Source organism: Lutjanus erythropterus, chromosome 20 (assembly GCF_056507025.1).
Source record: "Lutjanus erythropterus isolate fLutEry1 chromosome 20, fLutEry1.hap2, whole genome shotgun sequence".
In the NCBI taxonomy this organism is placed as follows: domain Eukaryota; kingdom Metazoa; phylum Chordata; class Actinopteri; order Lutjaniformes; family Lutjanidae; genus Lutjanus; species Lutjanus erythropterus.
In genome coordinates, this window is record NC_139336.1 from 18,584,243 (window position 1) to 18,601,691 (window position 17,449).

At 39.9% G+C, this 17,449-nt stretch overlaps 1 protein-coding gene across 1 annotated transcript in view; it reads right to left on the reverse strand.

The window, feature by feature from the left end:
- Positions 1-17,449, reverse strand: part of uhrf2 (ubiquitin like with PHD and ring finger domains 2) — a 43,458-nt gene continuing 26,009 nt past the window's right edge. The window contains exons 4-16 of the mRNA XM_084746131.1: positions 11,605-11,823; positions 11,237-11,346; positions 10,619-10,805; positions 9,933-10,056; positions 7,211-7,318; positions 6,217-6,321; positions 6,019-6,125; positions 5,767-5,929; positions 5,185-5,322; positions 4,382-4,619; positions 4,000-4,148; positions 1,490-1,588; positions 1-1,388 (exon numbers count right to left, since the gene is read on the reverse strand). Coding sequence (XP_084602257.1) covers positions 1,242-1,388; positions 1,490-1,588; positions 4,000-4,148; positions 4,382-4,619; positions 5,185-5,322; positions 5,767-5,929; positions 6,019-6,125; positions 6,217-6,321; positions 7,211-7,318; positions 9,933-10,056; positions 10,619-10,805; positions 11,237-11,346; positions 11,605-11,823 — 1,894 coding nt within the window. The 3' untranslated portion in view covers positions 1-1,241. The remainder of the gene's footprint in view (positions 1,389-1,489; positions 1,589-3,999; positions 4,149-4,381; positions 4,620-5,184; positions 5,323-5,766; positions 5,930-6,018; positions 6,126-6,216; positions 6,322-7,210; positions 7,319-9,932; positions 10,057-10,618; positions 10,806-11,236; positions 11,347-11,604; positions 11,824-17,449) is intronic.

The following is a 17,449-nucleotide window of genomic DNA, read 5'->3' on the forward strand; positions in this document are numbered from 1 at the left end:
TGGAAACGAAAGGTGCCTCGCTAAAGAAAGATGATATTTTGGTAAGATCCTGTTTGACAAGCATATATTGCATTTTATTTTGAGTGATCCATCCCTAGAAATTACTTTTTAAAAGTACATTTCTTTAGATATTTGCCCCTGACCTGCTCTACAGCCTAATGTCTTTGGTATGTTTATGAAGTAAATGCCTTTTTAAACTGTGCCTGTTGATCACTGTTGTGTTTTACTAAGTATAACAGCTCCTGACACTCCAAACAATCTGGACACAGCTGCCAAAAATTCTGCACTGAAAGTTATCTAGAGACATTTGCTATTCATATTAGCTCAAGGCATGGCAATGGCATTATTCCAAGTGACACGAGCAGCTAGTACGATGCCAGCGTGTGCTCCTGATTAACCTACACAATAAGTCTGCTGCACATGTCATCGATAAAGTGCTTCAAGGGCATAAAACATCGTGTGCTTCAATTCTGTATATAGACACATACTAATTCTTGACTATACTGATTTTATATTTCTGTAACAAGCTAACTCTGTGGGCGTCTCTAAGTCACATCATCTATTTGCTCATACAGGGAGTCTCATCGGTGTGTCTTTAGTAGTCTTGTGAAATTGCTGCTGCTTGTCTCTAAAAACCACCGTAATAAACTAGCACCTTTATTTGCCATCTGAGTAAAATACTGCACATATATGAAGAAGCTCGGCTCAGTATTTTGGTGTAAAACTGCGTGCATGGTACACAAAATGCGTACAGGTTGGCAGGAGTCTAATGGCTTGACTATATGATATTGCCGGGGAGAAAATTTGCACTCAAACAATGTACTGTGTGTCAATTTGTGGAACCAGTGAGCGACACAGTGGCCGGGCAAACAACAAAAAAAAGATGAACTAATATTATCTTGAAGTGGCTCGTGGGTGGGAATCGGGGCTCCTTTTGTGCGTTTGTCTTTGTGTGGCAGGAGTACGGAGGTTGAAAATGTCCTTGATTGAATTTCAGGCTGGTGATGTTAATGGAGACAGTCCAAGTTCAACAGATGAGGTCAGTCCCTACTGAGGTGGTTTGTGTATGAATGATTGTATACATAAATGGCTGTATATGCAATATACATTTGCCCGTGGGTAAGTACAGTATGTGTGCGTGATGCGTTTTAAAGTGGAGCTCTAGGTACTTGACGGTATACGTGAGTGCACAGAATGGATGCTTATGTGCGTGTATTCTACTTATAAACGTGATCTCGACCTCATCGGCCCTTGCTGTAGCCAGGAAAGAACTGGTCGAGCAGCATCTGAAGCGTCACGTTCTGGGTCATGCTGTAGTCTTTGCCCAGGTCGTGGCGGCAGGCAGGGCAGGTGTACACCTTCGCTCGGAACGACCGCTGGAGACAAGTCTAGGGAGGGGGAGAGGATGGCAGGAGAGATTCACACACAAATGCAAATGCAGGGTTTTTTTGAGAAGCGGTAGTTAAAAATACATCCACTCAGTACGCACCTTGCAAACATTGTGTGAGCAGACGGTGGTGATGGGTTGGAAGGCCAGCTCCTGGCAGCACACACACATGAAGATCTGCTCCATCTTGCGGAGGAAATTCTACACATGTATAAAGACAGAAACACATGAAAAATATGTATTAGATCCATGGATGCCTGTTTCAGTTAAAACTGGGGGTGCAAAATTAGTATAGCTGGAAATTTTTCATTTAATCAACACCTGAAAGCTCCTGCTATGTAAAGCCTTCAAAACCTATAAAGCTGCTTCTTCACTACAAAGCTCACCTTACATTGCGCTACTGTACATAAATCATATATACATTTTCATAGTACTCTGTGCTTTTAGCAGTGGGGACAGATAAACTGCATACTGCTGTTAGAAACTGAGTGCAATTAGCCTGACCAGTCACTGTCATTAATCAATATCCTACCCACATTATTAAACAAGTAATTAAACCAATAACTAACAGCAGTCAGTGTCAGACAACCGTATCTTACTTTAGCAGTTACCAAGTGTATCTGTAGTTTTAAAAAAAAAAAAACATACACACTGCAAGCTGCCTGCACTCTCCAGAGAAAATACAACACTAATCTCCCTTTAAGGAATGTGACATATTAACAATTCCTTACGTGTCCGTAAAAACACACAACTCTAGATACACAAGGCATCAATGTCAATGGTCCTCCGGTCAATTCAGAATCAATATAATCCATAAATAAATTGCATTCTCTACAAACTTTACATTTTGGATTTTGTGTGACAGAATTTGAGGGGCTTTTTTTGCCTGTTACCAAAGTAATTACCCGGTTTGCTGTTTCCTGTTTGGTGGTGGAGAGAACACACCCAACAGCTTTGATTTTATCGGCACTTTAAGAGGTGCACCTCCTCATCTACAAATAAAGTGTATTTTGATAGAGTTCTTGTAATCCTGAGTCTTTTTGGTGAGGTTACTTTGACCACTCAGACTAGAGTGTGGTTTTATTCTCCCTAGAACAAATTGCCTTTGATTTTAATCAATTATACAAAAAACATCACGCCTTTCTTTTGCAATCTTCATTCGCTCTCGCAGTTTCATTGCAAAAAAAATGCCTAAAAACATTGCAACATGCACTGCAATTTATTAGAAAAGCTGCCATGAAATCAGACATTTTAAGCCGCAACAATTCCAAAAACAGCCCACAAAATCCTGGAGGGACTGATAAATGTTTTAGCATATGAAAACTAATGTGCTTTATTGTGGCTGCAGTAACATGTAGGCTGTGCACATACTCACAGAATCTGAGCTACATCTTGTACTGTAACTACAACTCCAGTACAACACACTGTGTAACACAAAGATGAGGAAGATAACATTACTCCCACCATCCGAGGAAGCGAAGACCCAGTGCATTAACTTGATGTTTGATAAAAAATGTCCCCACAACAACTTCAAAACTCATATGTGTGTGCAAGGTATTTTAGTTCACACTGCTTCCTGCTGTCAATACAAAGCAGGATTCACTTGAAGCTGAAGCTCAGGGATGGATCTGTACTGAGTTAAAGCTCGGAAGCTGTAAGTTTTGTCATTATTTTGCAGATTAGCCTGTTGAACTTGGTGTTTGCAAGTCCTGTAGCTTATGCGGCTAACTGTTAGCTTCAACTCGCACTCTGGAGTAAAGTTGAGTATTTAATATTGAGGAACAGGCAAAAGAATGTGTTAATGTTTATGTTAAGCCTTATGTAAAGCCAGGAAGGTTTCTTCAAATTGCTTTTTTTTTTGTGGAACATCATACTGCAACGTGGGCTCAGCTGACTTTGTGGTTATGAAAGTCCTCCCAGTTGTGTTTTCTGTGTGGGTGCATGTGTCTGTTGCTGCCGTATGTAAACGTACTGATACATATGCCCTGTGGTACACTGACTATTGTAATTATATTTATATGCTTTGGGTGTTCTGCCAAATAAATGTTCCATAAAATACTACGTACACACATGTAGGCTGATACCTCATTCTTATTCCTATCTGGAACCAATAAACATCTTTTTTTTTACAAAATCTCTTTCTGAAGATATGTTCCCTTTCGACACTAATAGTATGAAAAGAGGCTGAATCGTGTTAAGACTGGATTATCTCTCGTTGTTTCTGTAATACTGTAAACAACTAGGAAAAAACTTGATATAAATTTTAGGTCATATCGCAGACTCCTCATGGCAGGTTTGTTTACTTTGTCTCTCTCACTCTTACAGCCTGCCAGCTGCTGTCAAACACAGACACCAACAGAAACATAAATGCACCCACAGTGAGCAGAAAGAATCATTTCTCATCTACTGATCTTGTCTTCCTTTTAACAATACAAAACTAAACATGATGACATTATTTCAGACCGCAAAAAAGAATGACTAAATGTAATTTCAGTTGGACATTAAGAACTGCAGGCCAAGAGGATGAATTTCATTCCTATGGATTAGTGAGTCCAGTGAGTGGCAACGTGTAGGAGCCTGACGTGTGCGTGTCAGTGTAGTGGGATTCGTACCGGTCCCTCTTTAAGGTGTTCCATGGCTTCATCCCAGAGTTTCCTGTTGGCTGTATCCTCCCGGATCAGCTGCTGCTGCTGCTCCGACAGCTGGAAGGTCTCCTCGATCCTCACCCGTTTGGAGGGAGGCTCAGTCACTGGTGGCGAGTCTGGTAAAGACACACAAATGAGACTAAAATAAAAAAAACAAAAAAAACAAAAAACAAAACAGCTGCTCATGGAGAATAAAAGACAGTTACTGCGGTGCATGCTTGCGGAAAATAAGACGCAGGTGGATGTTAAATATTCACGACGCTTTTCACTGCTGACGCTGGTCTCACCTGTCCTCTTCCCACAACACCTTGTCTGACCTGCTTTGAGCTTCATCTGCAAAAGCACCCACCACTATCTCTGGTTGTCTTCTGCTCTCCATTACTCTGTGGCTCCTCTTCATCCATTTCGGCCATCGGCTGATCCTCCTCATCCTCTTCCTCGCCATTCTCCTCTTTCTCCTTGATTTTGCGTTGCCTCCGTGGCCTCCCCCTCCCAGGATAGTGCTTACTCCTGCCGCCGCGACCCGGTCTGGCAATGGCCTCCTTCTTTGTTTTGTTAGCCATCGCCGCCAAGTAGCCTGGCGGGTACTGCAGACACATTGCAGAGAGACATGAGCACAGAGGGGACTGCTTTATTTAGAAAACGGAAGCTTCTGTATTCAATTTAAGCTGCTATTTGTCATATTTTGATAAAAGTGTACACTCAATGGCCACTTTAGGTACTCCTGGACAATCTGATACAATCCAACAGCACTGCAATAAATAATACTTTTATAGGGTTTATAACATCGAGTCTTTGTCATAAATATGTTAATTAAAGTGTATGTTTATTATTGAGGGCGCAGTTAAAGGTGATGCTGTGCTGGATCTTCTTGCCGTCCTACTTACATACATGAGGCAGAAATTTTATTCAGTCTATCACCACACCATGACTCACTGCGACCTCAATGTTAAAACATAGTTAAGTTGAATTAACACCTCTATTACCGTGTCAGAAAAACCCTGAACATTACTGGCATCATAAAAGTGGACCTCATGGTAAAACTGCTGTACTGTTTGCATTAAATTGTACAGGTGCACCTAATAAAGTGGCCACTGAGCGTACATGTTCAACACACACATGCAGTCGCTCTCTAGACTCTCGCAGTCTAACCTGAACAGCGAGGCCCAGTTTTTTGATCCTCTCCAGTCCTTCAGGCGTCCATGGTGCTGGTTCCAAATCGTCCCGTCTGAGGAGGTACCGCCACACAAGGTAACCGCACTTTCCAATCTCTGGCCAGTACTTTACCACCTAAAATTCACATATGGTCAGGATAACATGTGGTGTGAGTTGTTTCTGTATTTTGGTGGAATTTTTAACCATTTTTATTAATTTTCAAGTGGTCAAAAACTGTTAAGTTTGCACTAAATCCATGGAATAAATGGTATCAACATAAAAAATGCTGCAACAACTTAGGAGACATGATAGAGCATAGGAATGGCCATCATATCCTTTAATTATAATGTTCTAAGCACTTTAAACTTTCAAAATTTGAATAGGCAACTACAAAAACACAATTTTTAATACAGATATATGACTATGAAAAGCTGCAATCAAAGTAAATCTTTGGGTTTCCAGCTTTCACATGATTTATACCAATTCTACGTGGCATGTACTATTGACCTGCTACCACCCCCTAAAAAGACAAAAACTGGCATATGGTATCTCTTTGTTTACAATTAAATGCATCTGTACCTTGTAAATACCATCATAGCGGTTTCCTTCCTCGGGAGCGTACTTGCTGATGCGTCGCCCTTTGGAGCTGCGCACAACTCTCACTGGCTTTCCTGCCCGCCAGTTCCTCGACTCTGCCCCATCTTTGTCATTCAGGGGCGCATCGCAGTTTAAGGCCAACGCCCTGCAGGAGTCAGGATAAAGTGACAGAATTCTGTACATACATATAGGATCAAACTTATGTAAACAAGACGTCATCTTTGTGCGTTGTACCTGTTCATGTGTGTCAGGGTCTGGTCGAAAGAGTGCTCTCCAATCCGTTTGTTTCCTGAGAGGTCACGACCCCCACTGCCTGTGTAGGTGAACTCATCCCCCCGGTCCTACAGCAGGTCAAGGTCGACATAACAAAGCGATCAGTAAAATAACATGTCATCCACGGAAACTAATAAATAAATAATACAAATAACCCACCACTTCATCCTCAAAGCCTCCTGCTAACACCAGTGAATAGGAGCCATCGTTGCTGCGCCCGTGGATACCACCGACATGCGGCCTGTGAACACCTGCCTCACTCACCTGAAGTGCGACAAATTACAGACAGATATGAAAATATAAATAATACTGATAATATGATAAGTCTCTCATGTCTGTTCCTATAATTTGCAACCAGATAAATTTTCTTTCACGTCTTTATATATACCTAATCAAGGTTACAGCTATAAATTACTTTAGTAATGGAGTATTCTAGTGATGATTCCATTGATTAATGAAATACGAAGTGCTTTCGCTTTGTTAAAAGGAAGAGTAAATACACAAAAAATAAAATCAGAAGAACTAATTGGGTTCCTTTTTTCCCCCAGAAAAATCAACATTTCTATTGCTTTAACTGCCTACAATAATATTATCTGCTGTCTTGGATTGGTGCATTTTAGGCTCAAATTGTTACTTACACCACCTGATATTTTGCTTTCTGGGCTATTTTATGCATCACTGTGAGGGGAGAAGGTGTGCATGCGTGTGAGTCATAATAATGACATGAATGAAGCTCAGGCTTTCGAAAACTGACCCCATCATTTTATTCTCTGCGGTTATTTTCTTGAGCAAAACTTAGCCAACGTAGAGGCATCATAACTAGCCACCACATTAATTTATGTTCTTAACCAGCCATTACACTGTTGGATTTGTTTCAGTCTGAAATTATCCCAAACTTTGGACACTTTCTGTTGTTTTCTCTGTCTCTGGTCTGTCTCTTCTATTTGCAATTTTCTCTCTTTTCCTCCATTTTGCAATCCATGCCATCAAATCACGTCTTCTTCACACCGTATGTCCACAGTGTTAGTGTGTTGTGTGACAGCAATAATAATCAGTGCAGGTGTTGTATACAATTATGTGTTACCTGAATTTTCAAGGATTCTTTTTAGCACTTTACTCAATGAATTTGTAATGCAGTGTAAAAACTGCTAACCTGAACTCTGAATTTCCAGGTGGCTCCGACAGGAATACCGGGTATGGGTCCATAATGGTTGGAAGGAACAATTGTGCACTCCTTAGTACGCCCCACACAGGCCATACCCTGCAATTACATCAAGAGAGACAACAAAGAATCTAAGCTGCATATACAGAAATACCACGAGTGAAAATTCCTTCAGGTCATATTTCTCTTATGATGATTCAGAAATCATCAGCAGTCTGTTTAGGAGTTACACAGGATTCAAAAGTGAGAAGACAAAGAAGAGTATTTATTTTAAGGGTTATAAAATTGGGATTATGTGAAAGGCAAGTATAAACGCTGTGTGACTCACAGCGCTTAAATGTGCCCAAACACACAGGCCAGGCTGTTTTCAATTAGTCTACAGAGAAAGGGAGCATTCTGGTAAAGAAATGAGTTATTTTCCGTTGGCAGTTCCAGGAAAGTGGCTAAGTCATGCTTAATGGCATTGTTCACATTACACCATGGAGCAGAGCGTCAGGGAGACAGCCAGGCCAGCATGGAAACGAGCCACACAATATCTCAAAGTGTTGCCATGAGAAGACTCCGAGGACGTTCTGAAGAAAATATTTAACAGTATGCTTAAAACAGATGCTTTTAAAAAACTATCTTAAATACAAGTCAGCTGTATTCCTCTGTCTCATTTTCTGCTTCAGCAGCTAGCGGGAGATAATTTCAGCGCGAGTAAAAAAAAAAAATGTCTAAATGTCATTTTGCCCTCGGGTGAAAAGTACACAGTGTTCGCTAGTCGTGTTATGATTATACAAGAAGATCTTGATAGCAATACATCAATATTTATACAAATGTAAGCAACATTATTAATGAACTCCAGGATAGATATTAGTAGTTACTAAGTACTATTGACTGGATCAAAAAAACACTTTTATTTGAGGGACAAAATTGTGGTGTGCTCAGGCAATATTTGACAGAGCTTCAGAGAGGCGCACACAAAACTCTTCACATAAACCATTTAACTCAAGGAGGAGCAGGAGGCAACTTCTTACACAAAATACTGAACACATACAAGACAAACTTAAGAACAAACCAGCTAGAACAAAGTAAATGGAATAAAATGCATACCTATAATTTTGTCAGTACTTTGTGGTATTGTGTGTTTCCATCAGGACCGCTGTGCTACAACAAATTTTTTTGGGGGACAAAAAAAACTTTTTTTCTTTCTTTCTTTTTTTTACAGTGACTTTTGTATATGAATATAAACTAATTTTAACCTAGAAAATGCAATATTGGTCGGCCTAATATTGGCCTATCACAGGCATATCGGTCTATAGTTGTATATATGTTGTCTGATAGATGCAGATATGATTTTTTGTACAGATAATACAGATTTTTTTTTAAAGAATATCATCCAATATATATAGATCTGGCTACTTCTTTTTCTTTGAACTTTTGACACAAACTGCTTTTCCATATTTACTCACTAGGGCTGACAAAAATACTTCGAAGCTTCTACTTTTACCATGGTAATTGACATCCAAATCAGCATTCAAGTGCTTTGAACCGACGTTGCGTCGGTTGCACCGACAAAGAGGCAAAATACGGAGAAAGAGCTCAAATGGAGCTCCTTCATGGCATTTAATTTGTTTTAAAATCCACACACATGAAAACCTCGTGGAAGTGATATGAGCACACAGAACGGTATCTGTGTATCAGACTAGAGGCAAACTATACAAGGGCGTCACCTCAGTGAATAAAAGTTTTAATAAAATTACAGGAGGCAGTGCTGGGAAAAAGAGGTCAAGATCATAAAATCAGAGGAAATTTCAGGTATGGGTAACCCAGTATACCACTCCACAATCAGTCACTAACCCCAGAGACTTCTGCTGGAAAAATCTGATCTGGATCTTTCTTACCGTCAGTCAGAAATCCAAATTCAGTGGGTCTCAGAGATCCTGCTGGAGGGTATATGGATAACTTTCTGTGGAACATACACATTTTTGGTCCTGCCCATATGTTAAGGCTTTTTGGATTCTGGACCTGAAATCTGAACCCTGTGTGACCTTTTTCTACCTTCCTAAAGGTCTCAGTAAAAGCGACACATACCTCTTGATTTTTATGGCCACAAGTAAAAAAAAACAACTATAAAATGCTGACTCCAGAGGAACCATCCCACCATTGCCCTTCTTATCAACTGTATTTGCTCAATGGAGAAAATGACTTTCACTGTTCAATTACGAAAGGAGAAGGAGATAAATACTAAGAAAAATGGGATTGTTACAATCATCCAGACTTTAGACTTCTGAACCCTTTGTATATTACAAACTGTAACTGTGCTTTTATCTGTAGATTTAAAAAAAAAACATAAAAAGAACAGCATCCACAAGTGGAAAACCATCCTCTGCGTGCATTATGTGGTCCTACAATCATGGGGCTGTGACACTCCCTACTTGCTTGCTTGTCAAGTTGACTTTTTAGACTTTGGAAACGGGTGGAATAGACTGTGGCTGATGTCTCTCCTCCTGTCCTTGTCTGTCATTAGAGTCATTATTACAATAAAAAACTAAACACGTAAGTAAAGAAAAGGAAGTTTGGAAGCCTTATTGCCAACACAGCCTTTGCTCCTTCCAGGAATCACAGGCCTTCCCTCAGGCTCACTGTTAAAATTTACTTCAAGTCTTCAGAGCAGCTGTCGGTTCACCTGGTGTGTCTGCATGTACCTTTGGGTGCCCTTGTGTCTCACCTTTCCCCAGTCCCTTTGACTCTCTGTTGTTGCCGAAGGCATCTTGGCTTTCTTCTTGCTGGCTTTGAGCTTCTCTCCTGCCTTAACAACCTCACTGGTGTCATTCTTACAGGTGGGACAGTACCTGGCAGAATGAGAAGAAAATATTTCAGTGGATTACAGCAGTGTGTGTATGTGTGTGTGTGTGTGTGTGTGTGTGTGTGTGTGTGTGTGTGTGTCTGTTTGATATGAAAAGCTCTAAATAAACAGATGTAATGGCCATATGCTGGCACACTCAAGAAAGAAAGTAATTTCCCAAATTAGCCAGAAAGCAAAGACATTAAAATTTGGTAATAAGTACTCTAAAGAGAGATGTTGCACCAACTTAAACATCTAAATTAAATATACAGTAGGACACTGCAAAAAAATGTCAGTTAAGGGATGTTTTTTACTGTTATAGTTCCATAATGCGATACACGAAAAACACAGAAATGGAAGGTGGAAATCTTCCTCTCAGTAACTAATCACTGCAACAGATAAACCCACACCTGTGACTGCATTGTGTCATTATTTTATATTGATTTAAACCTCAATCACCCCTTAATTACTGCTTAAATACACAGCAAACTCCATTAATCAACCATCTCAAATTGATCGTGAAGTGCAGGATGTTGTGGCTAATTGCTGAGCTACGCCCTTTCGCTCACCAGTCCTCGTCATCCGGGATGGTGGCCAGCGGCGGGTTGAGGCAGTAGATGTGGAACGCCATGTTACACTCGTCACACAGCAGCTGCATGTGAGCGTCCTGCTTCCCACCACACACACAGCAGGAGCAGAAGCGACATTCGGCCTCAGGGTCGGCCTTGCAGTGCTTACACTCCGGCCCACTCTTCCCTGGATCCAAGAACAAGAGGGGAACATTCATATGTTCATGCACACACATGCACAGAACCTTAAAGAGGTAGTTCAAGTTATCTGAAGTGGGGTTTCCTGTTGGAAGAGGCTGTCTGACAGCAATGTAAAGCTGTGATATTAAATATTCTAAATATTGCCTAAACTTAAACAGAAACTGTCCACAGCAGTATGCTGACTTTGCTTCTGACACCAGATTTCCAGCTGTTTCTCTAAACTGGGGGGCGTGTCGACCAACATCTACTGCAGGTAATACAGAGACTACGGATAAGTATTTCATACAATCTCACTTCAAATTATCCAAACTATCTCTTTAAAGATGTTATGATCGTACTAAAATACACCTTTGAAACCAATATGGACAAGTTTTGCCATTATTTTCACTGTGTATGTGTGTGTGTGTTTCTGCATACGTTTGAATTGTCCATCTGCAGCTGAGAGTGCACGAGCTCCTGGTTTTTCCACCTGGTAGATTTCATCCAGAAACTGAACTTTACAATCCCCAAATACATCTCCGGGACCCCTGGAGGGAAGCCGAGACAACAGAGAGAGAAAGGGAGATAAAAGGACAAGAAAAGAAAACCAGAGAGGAAGATGAAAAGATGTGTTATTAAGCGTGTTAAAGAGACATGAAAGGAAATCACACAGATACACTTTATATTTTACATCTGTGTATGAAAAAAAATTTGGCAAAGCAAATATTCAAATGAAGTTAACAAAACAGCAATAATCCCCCTGAGCCCAGCGCATCACCCTCCCACCTAGGAAGGGAGATCCTCACCCCAGGAGGATCTTGACTCGGAGCTCCTTATTGGTGCGGGAGGTTTGGTTGATGGTCTGAACCTCGGCGTCGAACCAGAAGCCTCTCTCTTCAGGCGTCTCCATGTTGTAGTTGACCATCACCAGCATGCCGACCTCGAGCTGGTCCCACCGCAGCAGGGTCCTGGCACGAGGCCGAACATCCACCGCTCGCATCTCCACCACGCCGTTCTCTGGGTAACTGGGGCAGAGAGAAGAGGCGGGAGGAGGTGAGTGAAGTCTTTATGTCTGCTGTCATCACCTTGATTTTCACACGGCTGTCTTATCGACTAAAATAAGGGCTGACTTGCTACTGAGCACTTGACATTAATTGTATCATGATGGTTGGAAGAGTAAACCTGGGTAAAAAGTGTAAAAATCCTGAGGAAAAAGCAGCTATTCGGGACAGTGTTGTGTTAAAACAGATGGATGTGGCTATTAACAGCTCAAAGCATTAAGTCACAGACTGCACCATTGCACTTTCAAGCAATATAAGAATCTCTGTGCAGCAGCATTCAAGTCCATACAAGTCTGCAGAAGCCCACACAAGCACAGAGGGGCAAAAACTGTAATACAAGTGGATTTTTCACAGAAAGCCAAAAGCTGTTTATGAGAAACTGAGAGTCTGATACAGAATAACCAAAAAAAGAGTTGAAATTCTGTCCAGAACAAAATGTTCTTTTGTTTATCAATTTGACCTCAAGTGACTCAAAGCCAAAAACACTATTAGTAATAATGAAAGGCTGAATAATCGGCCAAATTATCTGGCGTTTCAAGATGACTGGCATCAGTCGATCCCTGTGCTTTATGAGGCAGATAAACAAAAAATGTAATTTGCAGGCAGCCTTGTCACTGTGGGTGCTGTAGAACGATGTTGGTGCTCCCACTTGTGACTTTTAGGAAGGTGGTGAAAAAGTTTTGAGCCCTGTATAACTCATTACATCCTGCTGTAAACATCTGCTTGCTCATCTTTTCTAAATGTTATACACATTTCTCTTGTCTGAGAGACAGCAAATCTGATCTAAAACTGTCACTGCCAAGCCAACTGTCGCATTTGACATGCTGCACTCCACTCTCCCCTAAATAACAGTCATGTTCTGAAATTTACAGCATAACCCCACATGTATTTTTCTATATCATTAATTATCAAAACAAGCATTTAAAACAATGGCTTAGATAAACATGAATATTAGATAGTGGTGTCATGATTCTCTGAATCCATGAACCAATTTGACTTCTGATTTTAACTGTTCAACTTGAAACATTTTTTAGCAATGATGGCTATGCCAATGTTAGACTATAAAGTCTTGATTTGTAAAAATCAATTATAGGATTATAGGTTTATGCCAACTGTCATTTACATAAAAAAAAGGGCTACATGGTATGAAGTGGGATATAACCACCATAGTTTTTCTTTTTTGAATGTACCACACTAAGATGGTCAAATTCAAATAATTTATTTGAAATGCAATAATAAATAAATAAATGATGTAAACAGATCCTGCTTTTGGTTTTGATTGATTTTCTATTTAGATCATTTTGATAGATTAATTTTTATCAGACTGAAATGTGCATGGAATAATGCAATTATAAATGACGTTTCTTTGTTTGATATCAGTATTAAATACTGGCCGTTGTTAAAACCATATCTGGCAACCATTAACCAATAAAAGTGTGTATTTTAATTTAGATTGAACCACTTTTACAGATTGAGGAGAAATGCCACAGATATATATACATACACACGAACACAAACATTACAAACAGCTCCTACACAGTCTATATGAGTTTCTGAGAAAGAAAACTAAAACAATTAAACATTCACAACTTTACTCTCCTCTAAAAAGAAAAAAAACATTCACATACTGTAAAAAAACAAAAAAAACAAAACTTGGCTCTATGCACCATGAGACATTTGCACACAACAGCTTTCTGACTGGGTTTCTAGACCAAAGGATTATGGAGGATTTTCACTACTATGGCCGTCCTCCACAGCCCATTAATCTACACAGAAAATACATGTAATACAGCAGCCACTGGCAAAAGCCTATTCTTACTAGTTTAGTAAAATGTGGACCATTTTTGTTCCAAGTCGTCATATATGTATACACAGGAATCAGTCCGTTCTCCACATTATTTTACTAAAATACACATTTTCAAAGAATCCACACTGGGGCTGAACAGAAAAAAGCAGCATAATTACACACACTGTATGTCACTTGTGCTCAGTTAACAAAGTCAAATGTTCCCTGCATAATTTCTGGGAATTGTTGCACCCTCCGCTCCATTCAGTAGCAGCAGACTGAAGAAAGGTGAGGTGACTAAGATGATTAAGAGCCAAGATAAACAAATGTGTAGTAAAGGCAAGACTAGGCTGAATAAAACATCAAAATAGCTTCATAGGGGAGATGCTCTACCAACTGAGCTACAGAGGTGCCCCTGATGGGTTACTTTTTTTTTGGTCAAAGTAAGAAAAACAGCAAAATTACTACAAAAATCCATTTAAACCTGTTACCTCACACAAATTGCCTGACAGTTTTTCAAGTGAGTAGATTAACATGTTGGCAAATCCACTTATTGGAAACACTGGACACTAAAACCAATAACACCAATATTATGTACAATATTACGCATCAATATCATGTGCAATATTACATTTCGTTATTATCATCACGTACATTATCATTTCCAATATGATATTCAATACCAGGTGCAGTATTACTTTTTACATTTTTCAATGTTAGTGCCACCTTTTCTATTTTACTTTTTTTTTAACCTATCTTGCTTCTATTGTTATTCTATTAGGCAGTTTTTTTTTCTTTTTATTTACTTAATACTCTTTTTTAAATTCTTATGTTACCGCAATGTTGGAGTAATCTCTCACAAAAATGTCTATCTTATCTTATGTTCCTTCCAACTACAATGCTAGTCTTGTCATCCTGACGTCACCGTGTGGTTGCCTAGCAACCAATGGTGATGCCAGACAGTTGGTGCACCTGGCCAAGAAATAATCTGGCACATAAACTCCCTGTATAACCACAATGTGTTGTTTTTACACTCCAGTTTTTGGGCAGATTAAACAAACGAGTGAGCTTTAGAGGTGTTAGCAGGCAGATTTTGTTACATTTGGAGCCAGGCTAGCTCTTTTCCTCTTTTTTCCAGCCTTTGTGCTAAGCTAAGCTAAGCTAAGCAGCAGCTGGCAAAGCTTCATATTTACCGTAGAGACATGAGAGTGGTGAAAAAGGTTTTGGAAAACCAGTGGCAGATTCTGCACAATTTAAAACATCTCTCTTTTGCCAAAAGAAGATTCGAAAATGAAGTGTGAAAGTCTTCTTGCCTGGCAAACTTGGAGTGGAGGTATACTGAGGTTAGCGGTGCAGGTTTCCTGCCTGCCAATCATGATTAACTGTAAGGACCAGACCAGACACAGAGATGAATTGACAGCTTGCTTGCCTGCCAATAGTTGGAATTACGCTTGCAGACAAACAATGTGTTAGCAGCACCGAAGTTTAACTGCACACCAGCCTGCATACTCAGGTCCGCTCACACAGTGGGAGGTGAAGGGGGAAGTAGAGAATTGTGTGCATGAGCGAGCAGTCGATGTGTGTGTTTTTCGAGGGAAAGCTTAGCCTAAACCGGGTACTTTCTCTCAGTCAGTCTGTAATGAAGGCCTGTTAAGCACTCGCGCTAAAAATGACTACAACACCCGCCATTTTAAGATTTTATCCAGCCAGAATATGCACTATGTATGCTTTACTCTCATGCTGTATGTAAATTGACTGAGGAGCGTCTACAGAGGGAGGCTGTAAGAGTTGTAGCACACAGCTAGCACTGCTTACTCCCAGGAAGAGGAGGCCGGGGCACAGTGGAGGGATTTCCTTTTTTAGGCCCAAGGGATTACTGAGGTTTTGGGTAGGGAAGGGTAGGGTGGCGGGGGCTACAACACACAACACAAACACACACAGACACACACTAAGATGCATATGTGTACACACACAGACAGAGCAGAGGAATATCAACCTTGGAGCACAATGGGACTCAGCATGAACAGAAGGAGAACATGGAGCACCACAAGGGGAACAAAAGTACCCAAGTTTAAGACCACACAAGCTCACAGTGCTGTTGCACACTGGCCCTACTGTAGACGCATGAGAAGCCACCTACGGAGGCATCAGAACTATTTCAAATTATAAGAGTAACAATATCGCGAGCTGAAATAAAGCCTGTTGTGATATGAAGTAGATAACTGCATTTCATTTTGTTAGTGTGGACTTCCAGGGACACGCTGACCTACATTGACTGCAACAGTAGGATGTCATTTCTTTCATACACATTAAAGGGCTACAGAATCAAATAATGATGCACTACAATCATCTTAATGGAGAAACTTGACTGTCCACTGTCTCAAATCAATTTAACAGAGGTCACTGGCCCTGCAATGTGATACATGCATTAGAAAGCCTTTGTTGGTCTTATTTTTTTCCTGTATCTGACAGAACTTGCACATATGTTGTTATAATAATCATAATCATTATTATTATTTTTTATTATTATTACTATTAATTTCATTTAACTTAAATTTCCTTTAAACCATTTCTGAGCAATTCAAAGAAGCTAAGAAGAAAAAAAACAGAAATACTACTTCTCTTGTGAATTTAAAGTTGGATTCTTAAGAAAGCAAATACATCCTTACACAACTATATAGACTCAGAAGTTTTGATGCTACAACTTCATGTGAGCCCCTTTTCTATACACATGTGCTGTCTTGGCTTGATTTGGTTTGACTCGTCACATCGGCCCAGCATGGCAGGGATTCGCATTTCCATGCAACAGCACTACCACCCCAGGTATTTTGTTTTTTGAAAAGATTTTTACTTTTAAGTAGCGAAATCAGCTGCAAACAAATATGAAACAATAAAATAAAGCAGAGACCTGAAACTACGAAGAGTGATGCAGGACTTCAAACCACAGAGATTCAGGTAGAAGCTACAAAAGTACCGACAGCTGAACACAGAAACACTTTTAAAAAAACACTTGAAAATTGACTTTATTAAGTCAGTTTATCAACTTTGACTCTTCTCTACTTGTGCTTCTGCTGCACTGCATTTTAGCGTGGACCATGTCAGTCGTAGCCACAGTGCCTCCTGTTCACCAAGTTACACAGGTGTGCTTCAGGATGGTAGCCAAAAAAAATTACCTGATAATGGTATAAACAATATTGATCTGGATCCCTTAGATTTGTTTTTTTATTTGTTTTATGTTATGATCAAGATGCATACTAAACAGTACATTTAACAGTTGAAAAAGAAACTTTAAATTAATTTGTCAGTACTCTCTGCAGGAAGAACTATGTAATGGAGACACAGTTTCACTAACATATCAATATATCTGCAAAAAGGTAATACAGGCCAAATGATCAGTCTGGCTCTTCTTAAGATATTTATGTGGCATATCCCCTGAGCGCTTTTACAATGAAATGTTTATGAAGTATCTTGCATCCATGCAAAATCACTTGTCCTTAAAAATATTCAGTCATATGTCTCAATAAACCAATGAGAAATATTCTTTAGTGGTCAAACCTGTACTATACACTTAACAAGTAAAATTCATATCACCTGCTCCTTTCCACTGTTGCACACAAACCTAAACGTGAACGGTTTTCTTTGTAAAAAAAAAACAGCGATTTCCTGTGAAACACTGCTTCAGTTATTCCACCTGCAGATATCACACACCCTAAAAAGAATCTGAGCTCCAGGTCTGAAGGTATGAAATCCAACATTTGCAGCAGATAATAAATCCCCACGCAGAGTAAACTTGACCATGCCCAC